Genomic DNA, 21777 nt, shown 5'->3' with positions numbered 1-21777 from the left:
ATAAGTTTAGCAGGGCAAAACAAATTTCACATTGACCAAGTCTAGAAACGAATGTCTCATTTTTGTCTGTTGAGTTCATTAACTCTTTTCAAAGAGGTAGGAATCATGCTCTATCAATTTTCTGGAAAAGTGACAGATCATTACAATGATCAGAATTTTGAATGCTTTCCAAGTTGTTTTCCTTCACATTATTAAAGTAATTTGAAAAGTCTTCTCTTGGTTCTGCCCCCTTCCTTCTGCATCAGTGCATTAAAGTCTTCCAAAGGTTCTCTGAATTCATTACTTGCATCATTTTTTATAGCACAATAATACTCCATTACATTCGTACACCATAATTGTTCAGTTAATTCCCAGTTCATAGGCATCCATTTTGCTTCCAGCTTCTTTAGTAAAATAGAAAATAGAATAGAAAATAGATATAAATATCCTTTGTACATATAGTCCTTTTAACCTATCTTTGGCTTCTGTTGGACACATGCCTAGAATTGGTCAGATTTTCTTCTTTGAAAGAGTCTTACTTCTTTTTAATTAAAATGAATTAAAGATACCATGCTGTATTTCTTGGGTGATTTAACAGATTTTTTCAAGGATAATTTTGACTACATCAATTTTCCCCTTTATACAATGAATTTAGAGCATAACCCTTATATAAATTATCATTTTACTGTATACCCTTCAATAGGACATGAGGTTCTTTTGACTAGGAAATGTGTTATATTTGTCTGTGTCCTCAGTGTCTACATTGCATATGTCATATTGCCTCAATAGACTGCAAACTTCTGGAGGGCAGGAAATATTCTTTGTCTTCGTATTCTTCAGTCTAGCTCAGTCCACTGCCCTTGAGGACTGAATAAATTGTTGAATAGAATTGAATTTCAAGGGTTAAAAATGACCTTTTCTTAGTGCTCATTCTCCTGAATCTCTCTTCAGCTCTCAATACAGTGGAATATCTTCTCTTTCTTGTTGCTTTTCCCTCTCTTAACTTCTGTGACACTGTTTTGTCCTGGACCCTCTCCTCATCAATTTGCACTTTCTCTCTTGGTAATCTTTATCTACTGCCATCACCTTTATATTGATGGCTTTAAACATATAGGGTGAGCTTCATCTCTTCCTTGATTCCATTCCCACATCTCCTACTTCCTACTGGGTGGGGGGCTCAAGAACTGGAACGCCTCTAATGTTCTCCTCAGACCCAAGAGAAGCAGTTTGGATAAAAAGTGGGCACTGAGGTGGGAAGGCGAGACACATGCAGGCTGTGACACCTGCATGGGCACATGCTCCAGGCAACTGCGAGATTACAAATTGCAGAGGAGACGCCTGCTGATAGGCATTAGTAGACAAAATATCCTCGCCAGGAGTTTCTACACCAATAAAATCGCAGATCCCAACCAGCTTCCACTGCCTCCCACCAAAACAAAACACAACCCAGGAGCAAAGGTCAATAAGTGGAAGTCTGGAGGAGCTAGATGGAAGCTTAAGGAAAGGAAAAACTTCCTAACAATTAAGATACCCAAGTGAAACAGCCCTTGGCTGAATATGGTGGGTGCAGGCTCCCTGGCAACGTTAGGCAACGTGGGATGGCTACTTGTTGAGAATGGCACCGAAGAGGTTCTGCCAGGGATACAGACCCGACTATCTGACTTGGATCTCCCCTTGGATGCTCTGAACGTGATCCCAGCTGAACAAGCCCAACCTCTCCTTGTTTCTCCATCCCGTGTCTGTTAGAGATCCTTCCATTCTGCTAGTCACTTCCACGGTCCCCATCACCCAAGTGACAACCCTCAGAGGTTCCCTCCTATTTCCTGGAACACTTCTTTTCATTCATTTGTGGAAGTGACCCTCCCAGGAACCTCTCTCCCAAACGTACGTCTGCAGTTGAAGAGAGATTTTAAGAGCTGACTGCTGACCAACTTCCCCATGAGTAAAAACACGGGTCCAAGTCAAATAGGAGCTGCCTCAAATGTTTAAAAATGGCCTCTAGCAAAACACAGTTGTTTCAACCAGAACTTCTCACTGATTAGTGGTCAGGGAACAGTCAGACCCGGTCTCTTTAAGAACCAGAAGGGCATTTTCCTCTTTGTTGGGCAGTCTCTCGGGAGCTCAGGGATTTTCTGGGTAGAAAACAATTTCCCACCCTTCCCAAGCCCAGCTTTCCGGGGACCACTTAGGAGTGGTTGGCTGGGCAGCAGATCGTGGTATGGCTCTCTGCTGCCCTCAGCTGGTACCCAGTCACAACAGCCCTTCTACCACTCACTGCTCAGCGATAGATGCCCGGATGCTGTCTCCTGTTCTCCAAGGCTCGTCCCCACCTTTCCCATCACTTCAACAGCCAGCTACATTCTATTTCTCTCCTCCATCGCCCGTCTCAGGAGCCCTGCTGCTGATCCCACGGAGAGGCTGACTGGTGTACTTTGAATGGAATACTAAGTAACAGTGCTCCAGAGGAACAAAGAGATACCTCAGCCAGTCACTAAATATGGGATCGAGAACAAGTTACTTAACATCTTGTAGCTTTGGTTCTTAAGTGGGAATATTTGTACGCCCTACTTTACAGCGTGGTTGTGAGGCAAGTGCTTTGCAAACATTAAAAAGCCATGGAATTATGGGTTATAATTATTCATCTTCCTTGCCCTCTAGTTTCGTGCTCTTCTTGAAGATGGGCACCCCTGAACAACATTGGCCTGGCGCCTGCACGTTCTTCCTTTCAAATCACAATCTTACTGCCTTCTCTTCGACTTTCCTACCTCCACTCAACAATTTACTTTCTGACATTTCTTTCACCCAGTTACAAACAGTTCTTGCTTTATGTGTAGACCATGCCACAGACCTCCATGTAAAGTGATTTTTAAGTAATTTGAATTTGTCCACAGATGTGGGGAAGGGAGAGAGAGAAGGAAGAAAGGAGACCACACACCTATGGAGGGGAGGCGGGCTGGCACATGTTTCAAAGACATTGTGGGGGCTGGGGACAGACACAGTACCCTAGTACAGACAGAGGGAAGACAGACACGTGGGCTGTGGTTGGTAGCAGATCTCTCCTCACCTCTGTTCTAGTTTCACTTGAAAGCCTTTTTAGGCTTTTTTTTGGGTGGCTGTGGTTCAGGGGAGGCCATGGAGCACTGAGCCCAAGGGGGAGGAATGGGGAGAGCTAGAGCACAGTGCTGCACAGTAAAGTTAACAAAGCTGGGGGGTTTTGGGATTCAGATTTCTTTCAGAATTCTTTACATGAAGTAAAACATCTATAAAGTGAAAATTTACCTAAAACAATTATCTCTGTAATTGCTTTCATTGCCTCCTGATTTCACCAGACCCTCTTTCTGCCCTAGATTCTATAGTCAACTATTTCAGTGACATTCTCAAACTCTGCACTTTCTCCCAAATCTTTCTGCTCACATTTGATACTAGTGACACAGGGAAGAGGAGCACTTAAAGTGGGGCAGACATTACACATTGCATATTGATGCTCACTGAGTTAAACCTGAGCCTCAGATGGCTTGGTTAATCCTTGGGTTACTCTCTCACTGAGACTGAATATACTTCCCACTGCTATTATTGTTAACTCCAACAACAAACATGTATAGGCGATGTTGTAGCAGGCACAATGCCAGCTGAAGTTCCTGCCTCTCTTGAAATTCCTAGTCCTTCAATCACTTGTTTTCTTTTAATGTTTACTCTGGACTGAGCCACACCTTGACCTCAACATATAGCTCTCTTTACATCTATTTTCATACCCTTCCCTTTAGTCTTAGAGGAAGTCTTCTAAGTCTTAGAGTCTCTTCCCTCTAAAGTTAACCTTCCATCCAATATTCAGGATTCCATCCCTTCATGCCCTGAATGGATATCTTTGGGATTGGCCTCATCTCCAACCATCTAGTGTTCTACCTATGTTAGTAGCACACGTGACTTCAGTCTAGTACCTGGACAACTAGACATCTGGCATGAACTCTCTGCTACTGTGGCCGCAAACTCCTCAGTGTTTGGAAAGGGAACATGAAGCCTATTCCACCTTTCATCATCACAAAATTCTGTAAGGAACAGTCACTAATCTCTACTTGACAAAAGTCATCTGGGTCCTGTGGCTAACACATTTGCACCTTCTCTTCTCTTAATTCCAGGGTTTGAGAACCTCCTTCCATTTCTATTATCTATCCCCATACTCTTATCCCTGTTTAAACCGAATCTTGCCATTCCCCAGTTTCTCTCTTGTCTTCCATTTCCATTGTCCTTTAAGAATCCTGACGCAATCATTAACAAATGTGTCTTCATCCATCAGTCAACAAGAATTTATTATGAGCCAGGACACAGGTCCTGAGTACATGATAACAAAAACAAAACAGTACCTGCCTTCAAGGAGTTTCCATTCTATTGGGGGAAAACATATACGTGTAAATACAAAATATCTGCTAAATTGATACAAGATAATTTTGGGGAAGGGGATGTTTTATCCACCGGGAGATTCAGGAGAAATCTCGAGTAGTAAGTGGTGACTGAACTGAGCCCCAAAAGAAAGTGAGTAGAGGTAAAGAGAGATTGTATTTCTCAATCTGTTACTTTTAATACTATTTCCATCTCACTCTTATGGGAACCTGACTCCTCTGGAGAAGATGCTGAAGACCTGACTACACTCTCTTTTGCTGGTTGTTCCTTTCCCACTATGTACTCTGATGTTTCAGTCTAGGAAGAGGAACTAAAAGGTTCCTTTGCCCCCTCTCAGAGGTAGTCCTGAAGTCAATGACCTTTTAGTTCAGGATCAATATTGGGACAAAAGGTTGTTTTCTTAGTCCTGACATAGCAAGGATGGGCAATAAGGACCCAGTGCCATTAAGTGTCTATACTACAGCCTTCTCCTTCTCCAGATGGAAATGAATCTATTTTTATAAAGGCAGAGTATAATGATTCTCATGTTTTTCAGGAATCACCCAAGTCAGAAGGACCCTGACTCTAGGTGATGGGACCTTTTATATCCCTAGGAGACCAGAAAGCTACCATTAACTCAGCCAGAGACCACTAGGAAGCAATATCAAAGGAAGTAAAGCTTGAGTCTTACTCCACTCCATGATAATCAAATCCCCAATTTGCAGCCTTAAAGGGGCCCTGTTGGAGGGAGGGTGCTGAGGAGAGGTCCCACTGGGTACTGGTCCTATCACTCCCTACTGACAATTCTAGACTCTCCTCTCTGCCACTATCACAGAAAAACCTTTTTGTCCCCTCATTCTGTATGGGATGGTTTGTAATAAATACTGATTCATTGTTAAAATTTACCAGAATTCAAGTCACTATTCCTCCTTTTTCAAGCTGTTTTGTACTTGGCTTACACTCTTCTCCACTTCAACCTCTGCTTCAAACCTGATTTCAATATATATTGATATCTCCTCAATATTCAGGCCTTCCCATTTAGTAATCTAATCAATTCCTTTATCCTGTGGCTACCAACAAAAAGATCATAGCTCAGTTCTCATTATCACCAATAACCTTTCTACCTTCATGATTTTAACCTCTGAAGTTTCTCTTCTCCAAATCGTCATATCCTCTCCTTCAGTCTTCCTCTGCCTCACACCTTTAAAACCCATTCATATTGGCAGCAGCCTTTAGTCTCTTTATTACTCCCCAATCCTTTTAAAGCACTGTTCCTATTTTGCTCTTGTTCTATCCTCCCCTTCTTTGCTACAAATGGTTTATCTGTTGTTCCACACATTCTTTTCCACTCTTGTCTTACCATCTTTCATGCCCTCCCAATTCTCAAACCTGGATTATCTGCGTCATCTATCGTCTCCACTTGGATTCTTGAGTCAATGAATGCAGAGTTCTTATCTCTACTCACTCCCAACCTTTCCTATCAATGTTGAGAGCATCACCAGTCTTTCTAGTCATATAAAGTGGCAATCTGAAAATCAGATTCGGCTCTTCCTCCCTCACCCATATGGCTTCTTCATAACACTTCCTGCCTCTCACATTCAATCAGTTACTAAGTTTTGTCAATTCACCCTCCATGACATCTCTCACTTCAGTCCGCTTCTCGACAACTCCCGTTCAGGCTCTCCTCACTTCTCCACTGGACTGCTATGAGAGCCCTAAAGGAATATAAATTTAGATTTAAATTGGAAAATACTCCAGAGGCCACCTAGTCCAACCCCCTCATTGACAGATCAAGAAATAGACCAGAGAGGAAAAATGACTTGCACAGATTCTCACAGAGGGTAAATGGTATAGCTTCCTTTCTAGTTTCCTTGTTTCTAGTCTCTCCCTTCTTTAATCCATCCTCAACATAATCTACATGAGTTTGATTATCCCTCAAACTCAAAAATCTCTAATAGCACCATGGTGTCTCTAAGGTAAAATACAAACTCTTCATCTTGGCATTTAAAACTATCTAGAATTTGACCTCCCACCTAGGACATTTCATATCATTTCCTTTCTGTAAATGCAAGCGCATGCCAATAGAGAACCTTGAGGCATGAGGCCATTGGTCCACAGATTGCCATACCAGAAAGCTAGTACTCAGGGGGGGAGGGGGGGGGGAGATTCCCAGAGGTCTCATTTTCATTACACTCAGCTTCTACTTCCACATGAAGTTTGTGGCATAAAGTTGAACATATGTGCACACTAGTTCAATTTTCAACCCCTACATCATGGGAGATTAGAAGGAGAAAACAGAACATGACAATGATTGGGAATGATACAGACTGTACCTCTGAAATTGTACATAAGTTGTGTAAATGATTAAGCAACAAAGTTGACTAGGAACATCTAAATAGAACTGAAAGTTTTGTCAAACAAAAGATTTTCTCCAATCACATGAAAAACAAGACTTGGGTTTCCTCAGTAATCTGATAAAACACAAATTTGAACAAATCAAAGGCTGATTAGGAGTACAGTTTTGACTACCTCAGGGAGGAGGAGAAGGGGAAGGAGGAAGAATGTCCAAAAACAATCGTCAAAAATTTTTTCTATGTGTAACTGAAAAAAAATTAAAAATTGAAAAGAAAATAATTGTCAAATACTGTTTCTACGTATAATTAAAAATACAATAATAAAAAGGAGTACATTTTTGTTTCTTCATAAACAAATAAGCTTTGAAAACTATATTGTCCCAATTCAAAAGAAATGTTCTTTGCTGTTTGAAAAGTGACTATTCTCTCCTGAGATAAAGTAACCAACCACATACACACACTCATTAAAATTACCTTTCTCGATCAATTCACAATTCACAAAAACTGACAAGTCAATCCTAAAATCACTATCTTTCACAAAACTATATGTAGAAAACAATGACATTCCTATAGAAATATCCAAGTACCAACTGAGAAGTGTATTTTTTTTTAAAAGATGAAATGTAGCACTCCTAAGTAAAGTAATGACACAACGTTGGCTTACATAGTGCTTTCCCCAAGGTGCAAACTATAATGCTTACATAGATTTTTTAAAAAGCTATGGAACTCTATTTTATAGATTATAGCCTCTTCAAAGACCTGATTCAACAAATTTATAAAATAAGTATTTATTAAATGCTTTCCAAATGCAAAGTATTATATTAGGCTATATGATCTTCTGGATATGTTAGTAAAAATGTCATCTTCCATGATCTCAACTGACTAAAGGTGATTGGCATTTGGGCTAAAATAAATTACAAGTTTTTGCCTCCCTTGCAATTGAGATAGTGCCTCTTCTATGCCCAGGGAAAAGTAGGGGTCCCATTTAACAAATGAAGGGCTGGGGATAGATGACATCTAAAGCCCCTTCTAGCTCTACATGCTATGATTCCATGGTTCAATGGAGATGAAAACTCCTGCACACCCTTACTATATCAATTCTCCGAGTGCTCTTCACATCTAGAAAGTAAAAAATACAAATGTCTGCCTACAGGAAATATATCCACAGTTTCCTCTCACATATAGATTTTAGGGTAAAAAATTTTGAAGTATTGAAAGAAAGAAACAGAGTTTAATTTCTTTTAGCCCCTGGGCTAGTGGGTCTATGTTAACATGAATACTTGGTTTAGATCACACACGTTTTTCTGCTACAGAATTATCATGTTTCTCTAGTGTTTTAAGAGAAAGCTTCCAAATTAATTTCCTAAAATGCATTATAGGGATTTGTTTATGAAGTCATTCACTTAAGTATTAGATCAGTGATATGAAAGTACAATAAACTCTTAGAATCCTGACAGCTAATCCACATTTTCAATTTATCTTTCAACTTTTTCTAAAGGAATTCATAAAGGTGATAAAATGTCATCATGGCATTCATTATCTCTTGCTTACTTTCCTCTATGACACAAATGTGATAGTTTACCTTAGGTCAGTGTTTTCCATCAATCTGAGGTGACAGTGCCTATTTTCTATCATAGAATAAGAGATTAAAGATACAGGGAGAAGGAAGAACACTAAGAAGACATTGGATAAAGAAACAAGACAACTTTCTAGCCTCTCCCAGTACATTTTAGATGGACTCATTATTTTGTTTGAAATTTAGGTATCCTTCAATATATGAAACACTAGAGATACTTTCCTAAAATTGTGCTTCTAAAGACAAATACTCCAAAGTAAATTCAATTTTCTCATTGATTTCGTATTGTAAGTGTGATGGACTTAAGAGTGAGGAGGTACATATCTTCAAATTCTTCCTTCTCCAAGTCTCAGGTTACAAACTCTGTAAAATGGGGAGAATACCTGTATTTCTCACTATAGAGAAGTTGCTATAGGGCTCAAATAATATAAGTGTAGAGGAAGTGGCTGCCTCTCTAGCAACCTTATATATAAAGTTCCCTTTCCAGGGAGCCCTAAATCTTATAATAGCTCTGTAATTCTTGAGAGAACAGGCACTTTTCTGAATAGGTTAAACGGTCTGACCACACCATCTATATAAAGTATTTTTCAAATAGTGAAATATATAAATATTAGCTATCATTATAAATACTGTCAGAAATGTGTTCCTAGAAAATCTCACATTATTATTTAATAACATCAGTTGATGTGAGGGAAAAAAACCTTAAAAATAGATTTTTTTTTTGCATAAAGTACTCAAAAGAAACTAGTGAATAAGAAGAGCAATTTCTGGTATTTTCAATTTTAGTCTTCCCGGGGGGGGGGGGTAAAACAGGGAGGTATAGGAGGCAGCAATGCCAATGCTTGTGCCAGAAGGGCTATTTGAGAACTGAAGAATCATCATTGGAGGTAGTGCCATATTTGATGGAGAAAGCATCCTCTTGTGCTGGTGATAGGGAGAAGTGAGCCAGAGTTCTGCCACCAGATAAGAGAGGATGTGGTGTTCTCTTTTATCATGTGGCTTCAACACTAAGCCCTGTGCCTATTTCACACTAGAATAGTTCTCCGAAGGCAGTTTTCTAACAACATCTGTCTCCATGCCTTGTCTTTCCCTTAGTAATGGTGTCACAATTTCTCTTTGGTTACTTATGAAGGTGTTTGTCATTTAATTCAAAACAAAGCTAAACTATTTTATCCCATTGGCCTGAGCTACCCAGTATATCCGGGTGCTCCCCAGGAGAATCATGACCATAGAGGTAGTATGGTATAATGGATAAGTGAAGAGGTATTTGTCCTTACAGTCAGGAAGACCTGGTTTCAAGTCCTGACTCTTAAACATGCTGGTTGTGTGACTCCAGACAAATCACTTCTCTCACTGACTTGGTAACTTTAAGACCTGAATTTCAGAAAAAAACAAAACAAAAACATCCTAGTTGTATTGATAGAAGTTCCTTATTAGGAATTCTCTATACCTAGAGCTCCCTCTACTAAAGAAATGGCAGGCTTGATTGCCTTCCTACTCAGCCTTCCAAATGACCCAAGATAGCATCTAGCTAGAATAGATAAATATAACACATTTCCAGTAAAGTATGGCAGAACCCAAATGGACTGATAGCCACAAAATAGGAGTTTCTGTTTCGCCCTGTTACCAAACCATTGTGTGACATTGGGGAAATTGCTTAACCTTTTGGGGGTCTCCTTTCCTCACCTATAAAATAAAATATTTGAATTAGATGATTTTAAGAATTCTTTTTTCACTTTATTAGCTCCCACTCAGTGTATGAAGGCTTTTGACAGTATATCTAGCAGAGGGCCTCCCCAAGAAAATCAAGTGCATGGTTGGTGAGTTTTAACACCTGGAAATTTTTTTGTATTTCCCCTTTATCTGATCCATTTTAACACTGCTAGTTTTGAATTTAAAGTAACAATACTCCTCCTTTGGATTGTCTGTCACTAGTGCTTAATGCCATCTTTTCAGAGAATGGGAAGACATTACCCTTACATCTTAAGGTATCTAAAAAAGAATTTTTTTTTCTTTCTTCCATTCAATTGACATACTGAACTATCCTGAAAACTCAGATTAGCTTCTTAATCTTTCCTTGTCTTTGACCTTCCTGGCTATAAAACAGGAAGACAAATCTGTTGGTCTGAAATCCTTCTAAAAAGTTATTACAGTATTTTGGGTAACTTTTTGGATGCTCCCTTTTTTGCTTAGAAAATTATTGCTGAGCTTGGAGGAGGTCAGGCAATCTTGTCCCTTTCTAAGGTTTCCCAGTCCATCATAGGCCATTCACTTGCTAATTAACCACGAGTATTTTATTTGTTTGGGTCCAAACCAGCAGAAGGAAGGGGCAGAGAAAGAAAGGGCTCTGAAGGTATCAGAGTCATTCATTGCATGTCCTTAGGAATAGTCACAATGTGAGAAGCACAGAGGTAAAGGAGGCTTTCTATCTCGGAGTCTTAGTAAAGCACAGCATATTTTAAGAGGAAGTGTTTATGATAGCCTCATGAGGATCCTGTTCCAAGATTACTCTCCTAGTCAGTTCTGTCCACAAAACTACGTGGTTCCTCGAAAAGGCTGTGAACTGCTTAAACCTGATCGTTACTACTTTTCTTATGGGCTGCTCTTGTTGGACCAGGCGAAAGGAAAGGTTAAAGAGCTCTTAAGATTTAGGAAGGGTTCAAAACTCAGGATTGTTTTTTTTTCACAAAATGTCATCGAGGAAGTTCTTAATGTTGTTTTCAGATACATTCTATTGAAATATAAGTTCAAAAACACACCCCAAAGGCAAATGCAAATAATGTTTTGGATTAACACATGTCTATCCTGTTTCAAATTCCACAGACAACTGAGAGTTCACTATAATTAAGGTGGAATAACGCATGAAGATTTCCCATTTGTTGATTTTATGTGACAAACTGGCGGTTTTAATGATTTAGTATAAATCACCATATGTTAAAGAAACTGGCTTGTGACTAAAAGGAATAAGACTTTAAATGAAGCAAAGTTTATTTGGCAGGGGGCGGATGAGGAGGGAGGTGGATTGAAGGCCAGTTATCTGAAGACAGAGTCGGCTTTTATCTTGTCCTGAAGGAGGAGGGCAGAAACTTCACAATCAAGAAGTATGGATTATAAAAACTAAGGTGCTGAGTGCAAGATCTGGTGGGGAATTGGAAGGCTGAGAACCAACGGAGAGATAGAATGGAAGCTAAAGAGATAGGTGAACAATAGGCCACCAGTAGACCCTAGCTCTACTCTCCGTGCAGCCTTCATCCACTGTTCACCTCTATGAGATGATAATAATAAAACAGTCATAGAAACAATAATAGCATTTATATAGTATATTTATATAGGTCTGCAACTATTATCTTCTTTGATCCTCACAACAAGCCTAGAAGGGAGATGCTATTACTATTCCCATTTTATAGATGAAGTGTGACAGAGGCTGGGCACATAAGAAAAGTGCCAGGCTGAAGAGTGTGTGAAATTGATCACCTCAACGGGGGAGGGGTCCCAGGATGATATAGTACCAAATGGTACAATAATACTTGACCAAAACAGTGATGAAGAACAAGAATCCTATGAGTACATCAAGCTCTATGGTAAAGTTCACAAAGATTTAGATGAGTGGGACACAAATTGGCATAGTGAATACCTGAATTCAGGACAATCTTTTCTGGTTCTGATTCTGAAGAATCAATTGAAAACATAGGAAACTGTTTATCAGTAGAGGAAATACTGTATATTACAGGAGTAAATAGTTATGAAGAATTTTGTAAGAATTATGACAGGGGACAGTGACACTGAATTGGAAATAATTTGATAGAGAACAAACTGAAAAAGAGATAAACAATGAAATGCTATTATCACATCTGTTTTCTCCAACCTTGAGCATCCCATAACACAACCGATACCATCTATTGAGAAGACTTGGTACCAGGACTGATTTGAGTTCTATAGGGCAGCAAACAACACAAAACCTGATAAGAACCCAGACTGGTACTAGGCATAAGATCTGACACATGATCCATGAAGAAACCTTAATGAAATCAGGAAAACCCCTAAGCCCATAATGACAATCCCTGGCTGAAAAAAAATTTTGAGACTAGTCCATGAACTCCAGTAAATGTAGATGAGAAACATTCAAGATGCTATTGGAGCATCTTACCCAAACAAAAATTATTACGTGAAACCAAAATAGAATAATGGTCAAGACAGATAGTATAAATTTGGGTTAGTTAGATCAGGGAGGATTAGTGGAGCCTGTGAAACACAGGAGAAGCAGTTCCTTGTGGAACCTGGGAGTTTATTTGGGTGGATTTAGAATCCCTTAGAATTATTAAAACTATATACAAATATCCATCTCAAGCCTATACTAAAATATCATTAACCTCTACAATCAACCACAAAGGAATATAATAATTGCCTTACAATCACACATTAAGAAAGATACCTACATTCATTACATAAAAAAAATCTCGCTTGCACACATGAGGATGGCATGAACATAGTGTATAAAGTTTCACTCACATGCATCACATATTCACTTTTACATGTGTGACAAGGAAATCACTTTAAAAGACTGATATATATTAATTTAAGGTCGCCAAGGAATTCAGCTATGTAATTCCTAAATGAAAACTCAAGTCAGCAGTCAACCTTTTATGGAGTTTAATTACAAACAGGAGGAAGAAAGGTATTAGAGAGAGAGAGAGAGACAGAGAGAGACAGAGACAGAGAGAAAGGGGAGAGAAGGGAATAGGGCTTAAATACCCCTTCTGTTTAGGCTGGGCCAAAAGGCCCAAGCCCTTAGATAGCTGAGGCAAAGAAAAGAGATCAGTCCCTATCACTCACGTGACCAAAATGGAGAAACAGTCTCAGGGGCCTCCACCTCCAGCTCCAGCTTCCTTCAGAGCAAGCTTCTCAGAGCACAACCTCTCAGAGTAAAACCTCTCCAACCACCCTTCAGTCCTCAGACCCCGCTATCTTTAAGGAAACCATCCAAGTTCCCTCCCCTCAGTTCTCACATCTACCAATCACTGTCCATGTCTTCCCTGTGCCAATGGTGGCTCTAGCTTAACCCAGGACCGCCCAGAGGTCTGTGGCTTTGCACATGTCTGTTGAAGGTCATATTCTCAAATAATTAAATCTTGATCCTTTGCTACAGCCCTTCCTAAATCCTGTTACCCTGAGTAGGATGGAGATTGGAAGTTCCAAGACCTGGTTCTGTCATTCCAAGTATCTCTATTGTATCAATTCTAAAATCAATCATGACTCAAAGAACTTCCTGTTCTATGCTTAAGCATAGGTCAAAGCCCTTTCCATTGTTCAGCAAAAGGTTTCTGTCCTAAAGTAATCTTAAGTAGGGAGGAAAAGGGTCCTTCTCCCATGCCAAGGGGGTTCACATTCCAATAGATTATCAGTAGGAAATTTTTCAAGTATGAAATTTCCCAATGGTGAAATTTCCAACATTTATAAGTCTAAGAAATTTTAAGGTTTACACATTGGTGTGATAATAGGAAGACACATTGACAACTAGAAAGAACTTTGAATCAAAGACATTATGGGAATGAACTTCAGGAAAATGGGTCCCTTAAGATTATTCGCCAATCACATTAAGTTCACATATAGGGAACTGCATCCACATACACATTGGAATAAATATGCATCCACCATGACATACGAACAAATTTCACACTGATATTAGGGGCTGTGCTGTAAATATGGACAATCCACAAATTGTATATCTGTAAATTGATCTTTAGTATCAGAGGATATATATACCCACATATATATACATACATATGTGTACATAAATAACATGTAACATATGTAAATGTGTAGATAACTCAGACATATACATATGTAGCATACTAACAATCTGATGAACAAATTTAGATAAAAAGGAAAGGGTTAAAATACTAACCATTAACAGACAGGGGCAGAGAAGTTTAGGGTGGAAAAGGAAATGTAACTAGGGAGGTAACATAGGGATAGAATAAACCAGATTTCATTAGATACAAGTTAATATATATACATATATCTAATTGTTATGAATTGTTACATTGGAATTAGCATTATATAAGGCATAGGATAGTTTAATTTTATTTAAGAATTAAATTTTATATTGATTGCAATAGGAATGACTTGTGTTAAGAAACTGTTATAGTATAAAAATTCTGTTGGTACATAATCCTAACCCTCTTCCCACAATTCAGTCTTAGCCTAAGATAGGAACTTAGATTTGCAAATAGACAGATTATGATAAGATTTATTATTTTGGGAGGGGGGAGGTTAGATGGGAACAATAAGTAACATAGATAGATTAGAATAGACATAGAATGTAAGTAACTGGCATGGGCCAGGGTGGCACCGCGAGAACAACAGGAAATGGTGGATTTGTGACAGAGGCTGGCACATAAGAAAAGTGCCAGGCTGAAGAGTGTGTGAAACTGATTACCTCAATGGGGGAGGGTCCCCAGGAGTTTGGAATCTTGAGGAGGAGAAGACTGGCTGGTAGAGGAGTTGGGCTCTCTCAGTCTTAAGAAGCCGAAGGAAGAGGGTGAAAAAAAGACTTTCTCCTGAGGGTTACCCATTTTTCCTGCTCGTTACTGGAAATCTTTACCCCAATATTTCCTAACTGAGGGGACTTTCTAAAGAGAAACCTGAGCAGACTTCACCTCCGCTCCTGTTGCCCAAGGGTGAGTCAACCTGACTTTCTCTCAGGGGGCTCAGGTTGCCAAGGCCTGAGTTCCCCCCAAACTCAAGGAGGGAGGGGAAAGAGTTTAGATAGAGACAGGGACCCTTTTCCCTACACTCCTTTCCCATTCTTCCCTGCCCATTATTCCTTTTGTATTATCTGATTGAGTTGACATTAAAAGTTATCTGTTCCCCAAGCTGAGTGTGAGTGAATAGATCAAGGGGAGACACGTTGGTATTGAGTAGTGGAAAGGGGACAAGAGGGACAAGAGCGGATATGGGAGAGCAACTTTAGCTAAGGAGGGAAGGCAGAAGGGGGAAAATCTTCAAACTCTCCTCTCTTCTCCTCTCTTTGAGCCAACCCTAAACATCAGCTGTCTCCCCTGAACCCCACTTTGAGAAGGGGGGGTGGGTCTCCACTCTTTCCCCGTCTCTATACTGAAAGGCCAAATCGCTCTAAATACAAATTTACCCCCCCCCCATAATATAGAAGAAACGAGTAGGCAGAGGTAAATTGTCTTGCCCAAGATCATATGGTTACAGGGTCACTTTACTAATAAGTGTCCTAGGTCCGATTGGAATTCATGTTTTCCTTATTTCAGGTCTAATGCCTTATCCCCTGAGATCCAAGGGCCAAGGCCAGAGGAAGGTCTGATTACCCTGGACTTTCCACTTGATGAGCCACTTCAACTCTATCCTCTACACTTGAATTGCTTATCTTAGTCCTTTTATTTTTTTTTAAACCCTTACCTTCAGTCTTGGAATCAATACTGTGTATTGGCTACAAGGCAGAAGAGTGGGAAGGGCTAGGCAACGGGGGTTAAGTGACTTGCCCAGGGTCACACAGCTAGGAAGTGGCTGAGGCCAGATTTGAATCTAGGACCTTCCATTTCTAGGCCTTCATCTTAGTTCTGATTTTGTCAAGCCAAGACTTAATCTTGGCTAACATTGTTTGCATTATCTTTCCCCCAAATCCTCTCCTCTTCCAAATTTCCCCATTACTATTGAAGAGAGTACCATCTTTCTAATTATCCCCGCTCTGAACCTAGGTGTCATCCTTCACTCCTCCCTTCCTTGCTCCCCCACCCCAAATCTATAGTTGTAATTCCAGTTGATTGTACTATTACAACAGCTTATAAATATATATACACACATATATTCCCTCTTCTTCTTTGACATCACCATAAGCCTACAATATTTCCAATCCTACCTTCTACAAGAAATCTTTCTTGCTTTCCTTTAATGTTAGTGTCTTTCCTTTGACGTTTTCTACAATTTATTCTGCTTTTTTTTTTAAATAAACCTCCCAACCTGGATAACAAATCTAAGGAATCTAAACTTCATAATCCCCCAGAGCACATGAGTATTAATGGAACGAAGTCCTGGCAAATAGGAAATGATTTCCCTCCAAGGCAATTAGTCTTGGGCAATTTTGCTCACTTCATTCCCTCCAGGGGCATCACCAACTCCATAAATGAAGGGTAAGGGGCTCGGTGAAGGCAATGACTAAGGCAAACGCAGGACCATGAGGGGATGGCTAAAGCTGAGAAAGAATGGCTCTACCCACATGAAGTTGGTGGTTAGGAAAGAGGGAGATAAGAGAGAGTAGCCATCTTTCTGCTAGCCTAAACTCCTCCAATACCCTGTTAAAAGAAAAAACTTTGAAACATCCATCATAGCAATGAACCTATATTTTTGTGAGTTCACTTGGATTCTGCCATAAGATATAGAACACATCAGTAAAAAATGTGGGAAGCATATTTTGTAGACTGGAGAGGAATGTCTAGAAAGAGATGATAACTTATTTATCCATTTGACTTCGTCAAATTCTGAGAAAACTTGTATGTCCTCTCCAAACCAAGACCAAAAACTGACATTTTCTTTGATAAAACTCAAAAAGGTCTTCCATTTAGTGATATAATTGGTGACTTAAAATTCTAAGCTTCCAAAGTGCTTTCCCCGAGGCAATTCCTCTAGAAATACACCCTTGACAATGTAGTTGGGGTCTTCCAGGGCTCCCTCAAGTAATGCTAGAGGTTCCTTTAAAGGTAACTACTAATCATCCTTTATGGGATAGATTCATCTTTAGCAATATACCTAAACTATTGCATCATCTCCTACTTTACATTTACACGTCTATTTACTTGATAAAAACCTAGATGGTTCCTGTCTCCATGTTCACTTTCTTTTCCTCATGTTTTCCCTTCCTTTGTTCATTTTTCTTCTTTTGTGCATCCTTTTGCCTGTACCCATTTCACCCCCATGAGTGTTTCTCAACACAGTACGTCAGATTCTCTAGGTATAGCAAAGATTTAGTCAGGCTGAGAAGCTAAGGGGTATAGAGGATAGATTCCTGGACATGGAATTAAGAAGACTTGAATTTCACCACTGCCTTTGATATTACTTGGGCATGTCTTATAACTTCTTTGAGCCTCAGTTTCTCCATTGTAAATTGGGGATAAGAATCATCCCACAGAGCACCTTCCTCACAAGGTTGATAAGAAGATCAAATGAGATAATGCATATCAGATGCTTTGCAAACCTGAAAGAAACATATAAATGTAATCCACCATTCTTACTTTATTTCCTTGTATCCCAATACTCTCATCGGAAGAATATTTGAGACATACACAAAGGCAGCAGAAATGATGCCCTCCAATACCTCTGCCTTTAGACTGCCACTGATCTTTATATTTCTAAAGTTTTTTCAAATCTCAGATACTATTTGTCTAACTGTCTAATTTTATAAATGATGAAACGGCCCCACGGAATTGGAGTGATTTAACCAAGTGGTCATATGAATAGTATACAGGTAATATTTGAATCTGAGTCCCCAAACTACAAAGCCAGCGGTCTTTCCTCTATCACTTTGCCTTTTTCCTGTCATAGATCAGAGCTAGATGTGAAGACAACTTTCCATTCCATGTTAGAGGAGGGTATGTTTACATTCACTCTGGCTTTACTGGAATAAACTTATGACTTCTTGGTATTTTTATTCTAATTATCCATTTCCTTCCTAATCTAAAATGTATTAATTATCCTATAAACATAAGGTACACATGTTTTGCTGCCTAACATTAGTGATGTTGGGGTTTTTTTTTTTTGGTCTAAATGACTATTATAGGTTATGACATCAAAATGTCAATAATGTCTTAAATGGGAGTAGCTGTCCATGAACGCTGTACCTCCCTCGTCCTCAAAACCCAGTTCAAATGCTATCTCCTCCAAAAGACATTTCTTAAATCTAGAGATTTAGAAATGATTTCTCTTGTCCTCTGAATTCCTAAAATGACAAATCTTCATGTACTACCCTATGCTGTAATGGTATATACATATAAATATATATTTTTTCATTCTTTATGAGATTTTAAACTCCTCCAGGGACAGTACTATGTCTTATTTATCTCCAAATTCTCATTCAGCATCTAGAAGAAAAAAATACCCAACAGCCTTGCATGTAGGGAGTCCTCCATAAATATTTGAGGAATGAATGACTTGAGTTTTTGTTTCAAAAGATGAGGCAGCCCAAGGGAACGGGTTTCCTTTGGAACTTCAGTAAGGAGATGGTCAAAGCAGCTTGAAGCAGGGCAGCCTTTTCTGCCTCTGTGAGGAGTCTGGTGGTTAGTGCTAGCCAAAGAATCTGGATGTCTTGAACTGTGCTCAGAACCTTTTCCATCACTACTGGCAGTGATAGGGCTGAGGGTAACCGTTACTAGTCGGCTCTGAAATGATTATTTATTTCTAGCTTGGAATGTGCTTCTGAACTACTGACTATATAGATTTGCATGGAGGAAGAGCGATTAAAAAATGAGAGGGAGTTTCCTCCACTGGACTCCTTCCTTCTGAGAACTCAAAGAGTTTCATGTTACCTCATTTTGTCCTCATCTGGTTTTTAATTAAAGCAAATTTTATAAGAGTATCACATAGAATAATGTTAAAAAAATTTAAAAAAAATTTAAAAAAAATTAAAAAAAATTAAAAAAAATTTAAAAAAAGAGTATCACATAGAGCATTCTCTTAAGCAGGTAGGGTGCATGCATTTCTAGTACTGTTTTATAGAGGGGGGAAAAAGAAGGACGGGAGAGATTCACTGTAGATTGAAGAAAAAAAAGGCAAAATTTAGACTAAGTTGTAACTATTTGGTGTTCTGTTTCTTTTAACCAATTCTACATCAGTCAGGTTAAAATGTTTGGTTATTACTATAGAATGGCCCAAAATCTTAGTGCAGTTTAAGTTATGTAACTATTTGTTTCCATATCACTTACATTGCTGTGAGAGGAATATTCGAAACTATAATTTAATGTCCAAATAATGAAAATCCAATAAACCTCAAACTTAAATAGAAGCAAATTCAAAGTTTTCTTAGGTGTCAATTAAAGGAAGACATACGTAGGAAAAAAATTAAAAGGTTTTGGTGACCCATTCCCTGAATTCCAAAATCTGAAGACAAGAGAAACCATTTTTTTAAAAGGCCAAAACTTTAAAGAGAGATTACTCCAAAGTCTAAGAAAATATGACTAACTGAAGGAGAAAAACAAGTAATTAGCACAAGGCAGTTATCATGTGGTATCTAAATTCATATTTTACAGATATGCCCCTAACTTTTGTTTACGGCAAAACACAACAGCTCCTGGCATGTGGTTTTAGTTATCGCTGGGAGACAATCTCAAAATAATGAATTGCAAATCCAAACCTACATGATGTATTAGTTTCATCTGGGTTAATTATTCTTCGGCATTTGGTTGTATCATTCCTCGATGTTAACCAGGCAGTATGTAAATTCTACAAATTGGATTTAATTTCAAATTACTTATAAGTGAAGATCATAAAGGAGGGATTAAAATTGACCTTTGTGGCTTTCTATTTATGGTATCTCCTTATGGACTATATTAATATTGTTTATACTGTTACTATCTGCTATATGGATCTTATGCTGACAAAAATTATTTATATGTACAACATAAAATCTGACCTTACACTTTGGTTTTTTTCCTTTCAGGAATACATTTGAAAAAATGCACATGCTTTCTCTCTTTCCTATTAATTCACCATTCTAGGTATCACTATGAAAATGACTCATTTATAAAAAAAAAATTTTTTTAAGGCTAAGAAAATTTTAGAAATTAATTTTAAAAAATTCACATTTTCCCCACTAACTCTAGCCATCCTAAGATAACTAACTATGGAGATTGATGGCAGACGTTGGAAAAGAACTTCTGCCATCCTAGAAACTTGTTAAGCATTTTTAGTTCTATTTCCTCAATTAGGAAATTTTGGTAAAAAGTGGAGGAAGAAAGGAGTGTTAAGAGGTCATAGAAGTCACCAATTTCCTTAGATAATTATATATAGATAACATCTTTAAAATGTGAATCAAGTAGATATATCTGCAGCAGGTAGACATTAGCTTGCTTAATTATGAAATAATATAAATATTATTTTCTGACAAAAAGTATTTTTCGAGTAAGAGTAGCCAAACTCTAACTTTCTGCAGGCTTGGCCTAGGAGATGAATATTGCCCAAACAAACACACACATATATGTATGTGTCATACATACATATATATGCATATATATGTATATATATTCAGCATTAGTTTGAGATGGTGAAAACACTAAATTTCATGGCAAACGTTTATTAGACTATTTATGTAAAAGAAAGGCTTTCTGTTGGCTCACCAACAATTTAGCAGTTCTAGAAGCATTTGAATTTGTTATCAATGCAAGAAATTAAAATATCATTTACTCACCTGAAAAACCACTCGTGTTATTTTCCACTTCTTACTAAATTTCTATCTTATAATAAAAACAATAGAAAATTCTACAAAATTGTACAGATAAATGCATATAATATATAAATGGGAAACTAATTTAAAGTTTTAGTTGTTAAATAATTGGTAATAAGCTATTTCAATCTCACTCTTCACTGAGTATACTCTTTAAATTATAGACTGTGATAATCATAATTTTCTTTGCACATATTTTTATTCATACACATAGAAGATGCTTTTTAAATTTAAAGTACAATGACATTTTAAAAATAAAATAAAAAATAGAAATTATATGTAAAAGGTAGAAAAAGAGCCTTTAATTAGGAATGTATACAGAAGATTCAATAAAACAAGCATATCTTTTATGATAATTAAAGCTTATCATCTACTGATAATTAAAATGAAAGAATCAAATATTTATAGAGAATAGAGAAAGAAAGGTGTCTTTTACCTGTATGAGCTGAGGCAGAGCTTTTAAAGTCAGGCAGAACCAAATTCCCAGCTTGCATGGAAGCAAATCATGCCACTGTGGTTTCATTAGCAATCTAAAGTAAATAAAATTTTGTTTTAAAAATAGTAAAGCTGAGAAATCTGGTAGGTAAATGGAATATTTTAGTAAAAGGTCAAATTTTCCCTGAATACAAACAATACTGAAACATCAGATTATGAATACTTCCTTAAAATGTGTTATGACACATAATAAAATAAAACTTGTTTAACCTTTAGAACACACTCAACAGATTAACTTGAGTTTTGAGACAAAATATAGTAAATAAAGCTAACATAATAAATAGAGCAAGTAAGAGGATCCAGGATTGACGTTTTAAGGCAGGTAGCATCTAATCATCTTATAAAGATAAAGAACAAAAAACTACTCTTTTAACCTGGGCTTTTCATCACTTCTACAAAATGAATTCTTAAACCTTATGATTACTTCAGCTAAAAAAGACTAACCATCACCAAAATGTTCACAAGTGCTGACAACCAGATATGAAGACTGTAGCATAAACAAACCAATACATAAAAATTAATGTCATTTGCAGTTC

At 38.0% G+C, this 21777-nt stretch overlaps 1 protein-coding gene across 2 annotated transcripts in view; it reads right to left on the bottom strand.

Moving 5' to 3' along the window:
* The window catches only part of DNAJC1 (DnaJ heat shock protein family (Hsp40) member C1), a 259166-nt gene that overhangs the window by 135461 nt on the left and 101928 nt on the right, over positions 1–21777 (bottom strand). For both annotated transcript variants that reach the window (XM_001376748.4, XM_007504882.3), the window contains one exon: positions 21183–21276. In XM_001376748.4, coding sequence (XP_001376785.2) covers positions 21183–21276 — 94 coding nt within the window. The remainder of the gene's footprint in view (positions 1–21182; positions 21277–21777) is intronic.

The sequence above is a fragment of the Monodelphis domestica genome, chromosome 5 (assembly GCF_027887165.1).
Source record: "Monodelphis domestica isolate mMonDom1 chromosome 5, mMonDom1.pri, whole genome shotgun sequence".
NCBI lineage: Eukaryota > Metazoa > Chordata > Mammalia > Didelphimorphia > Didelphidae > Monodelphis > Monodelphis domestica.
This window is presented reverse-complemented; position numbering and strand designations above follow the sequence as displayed.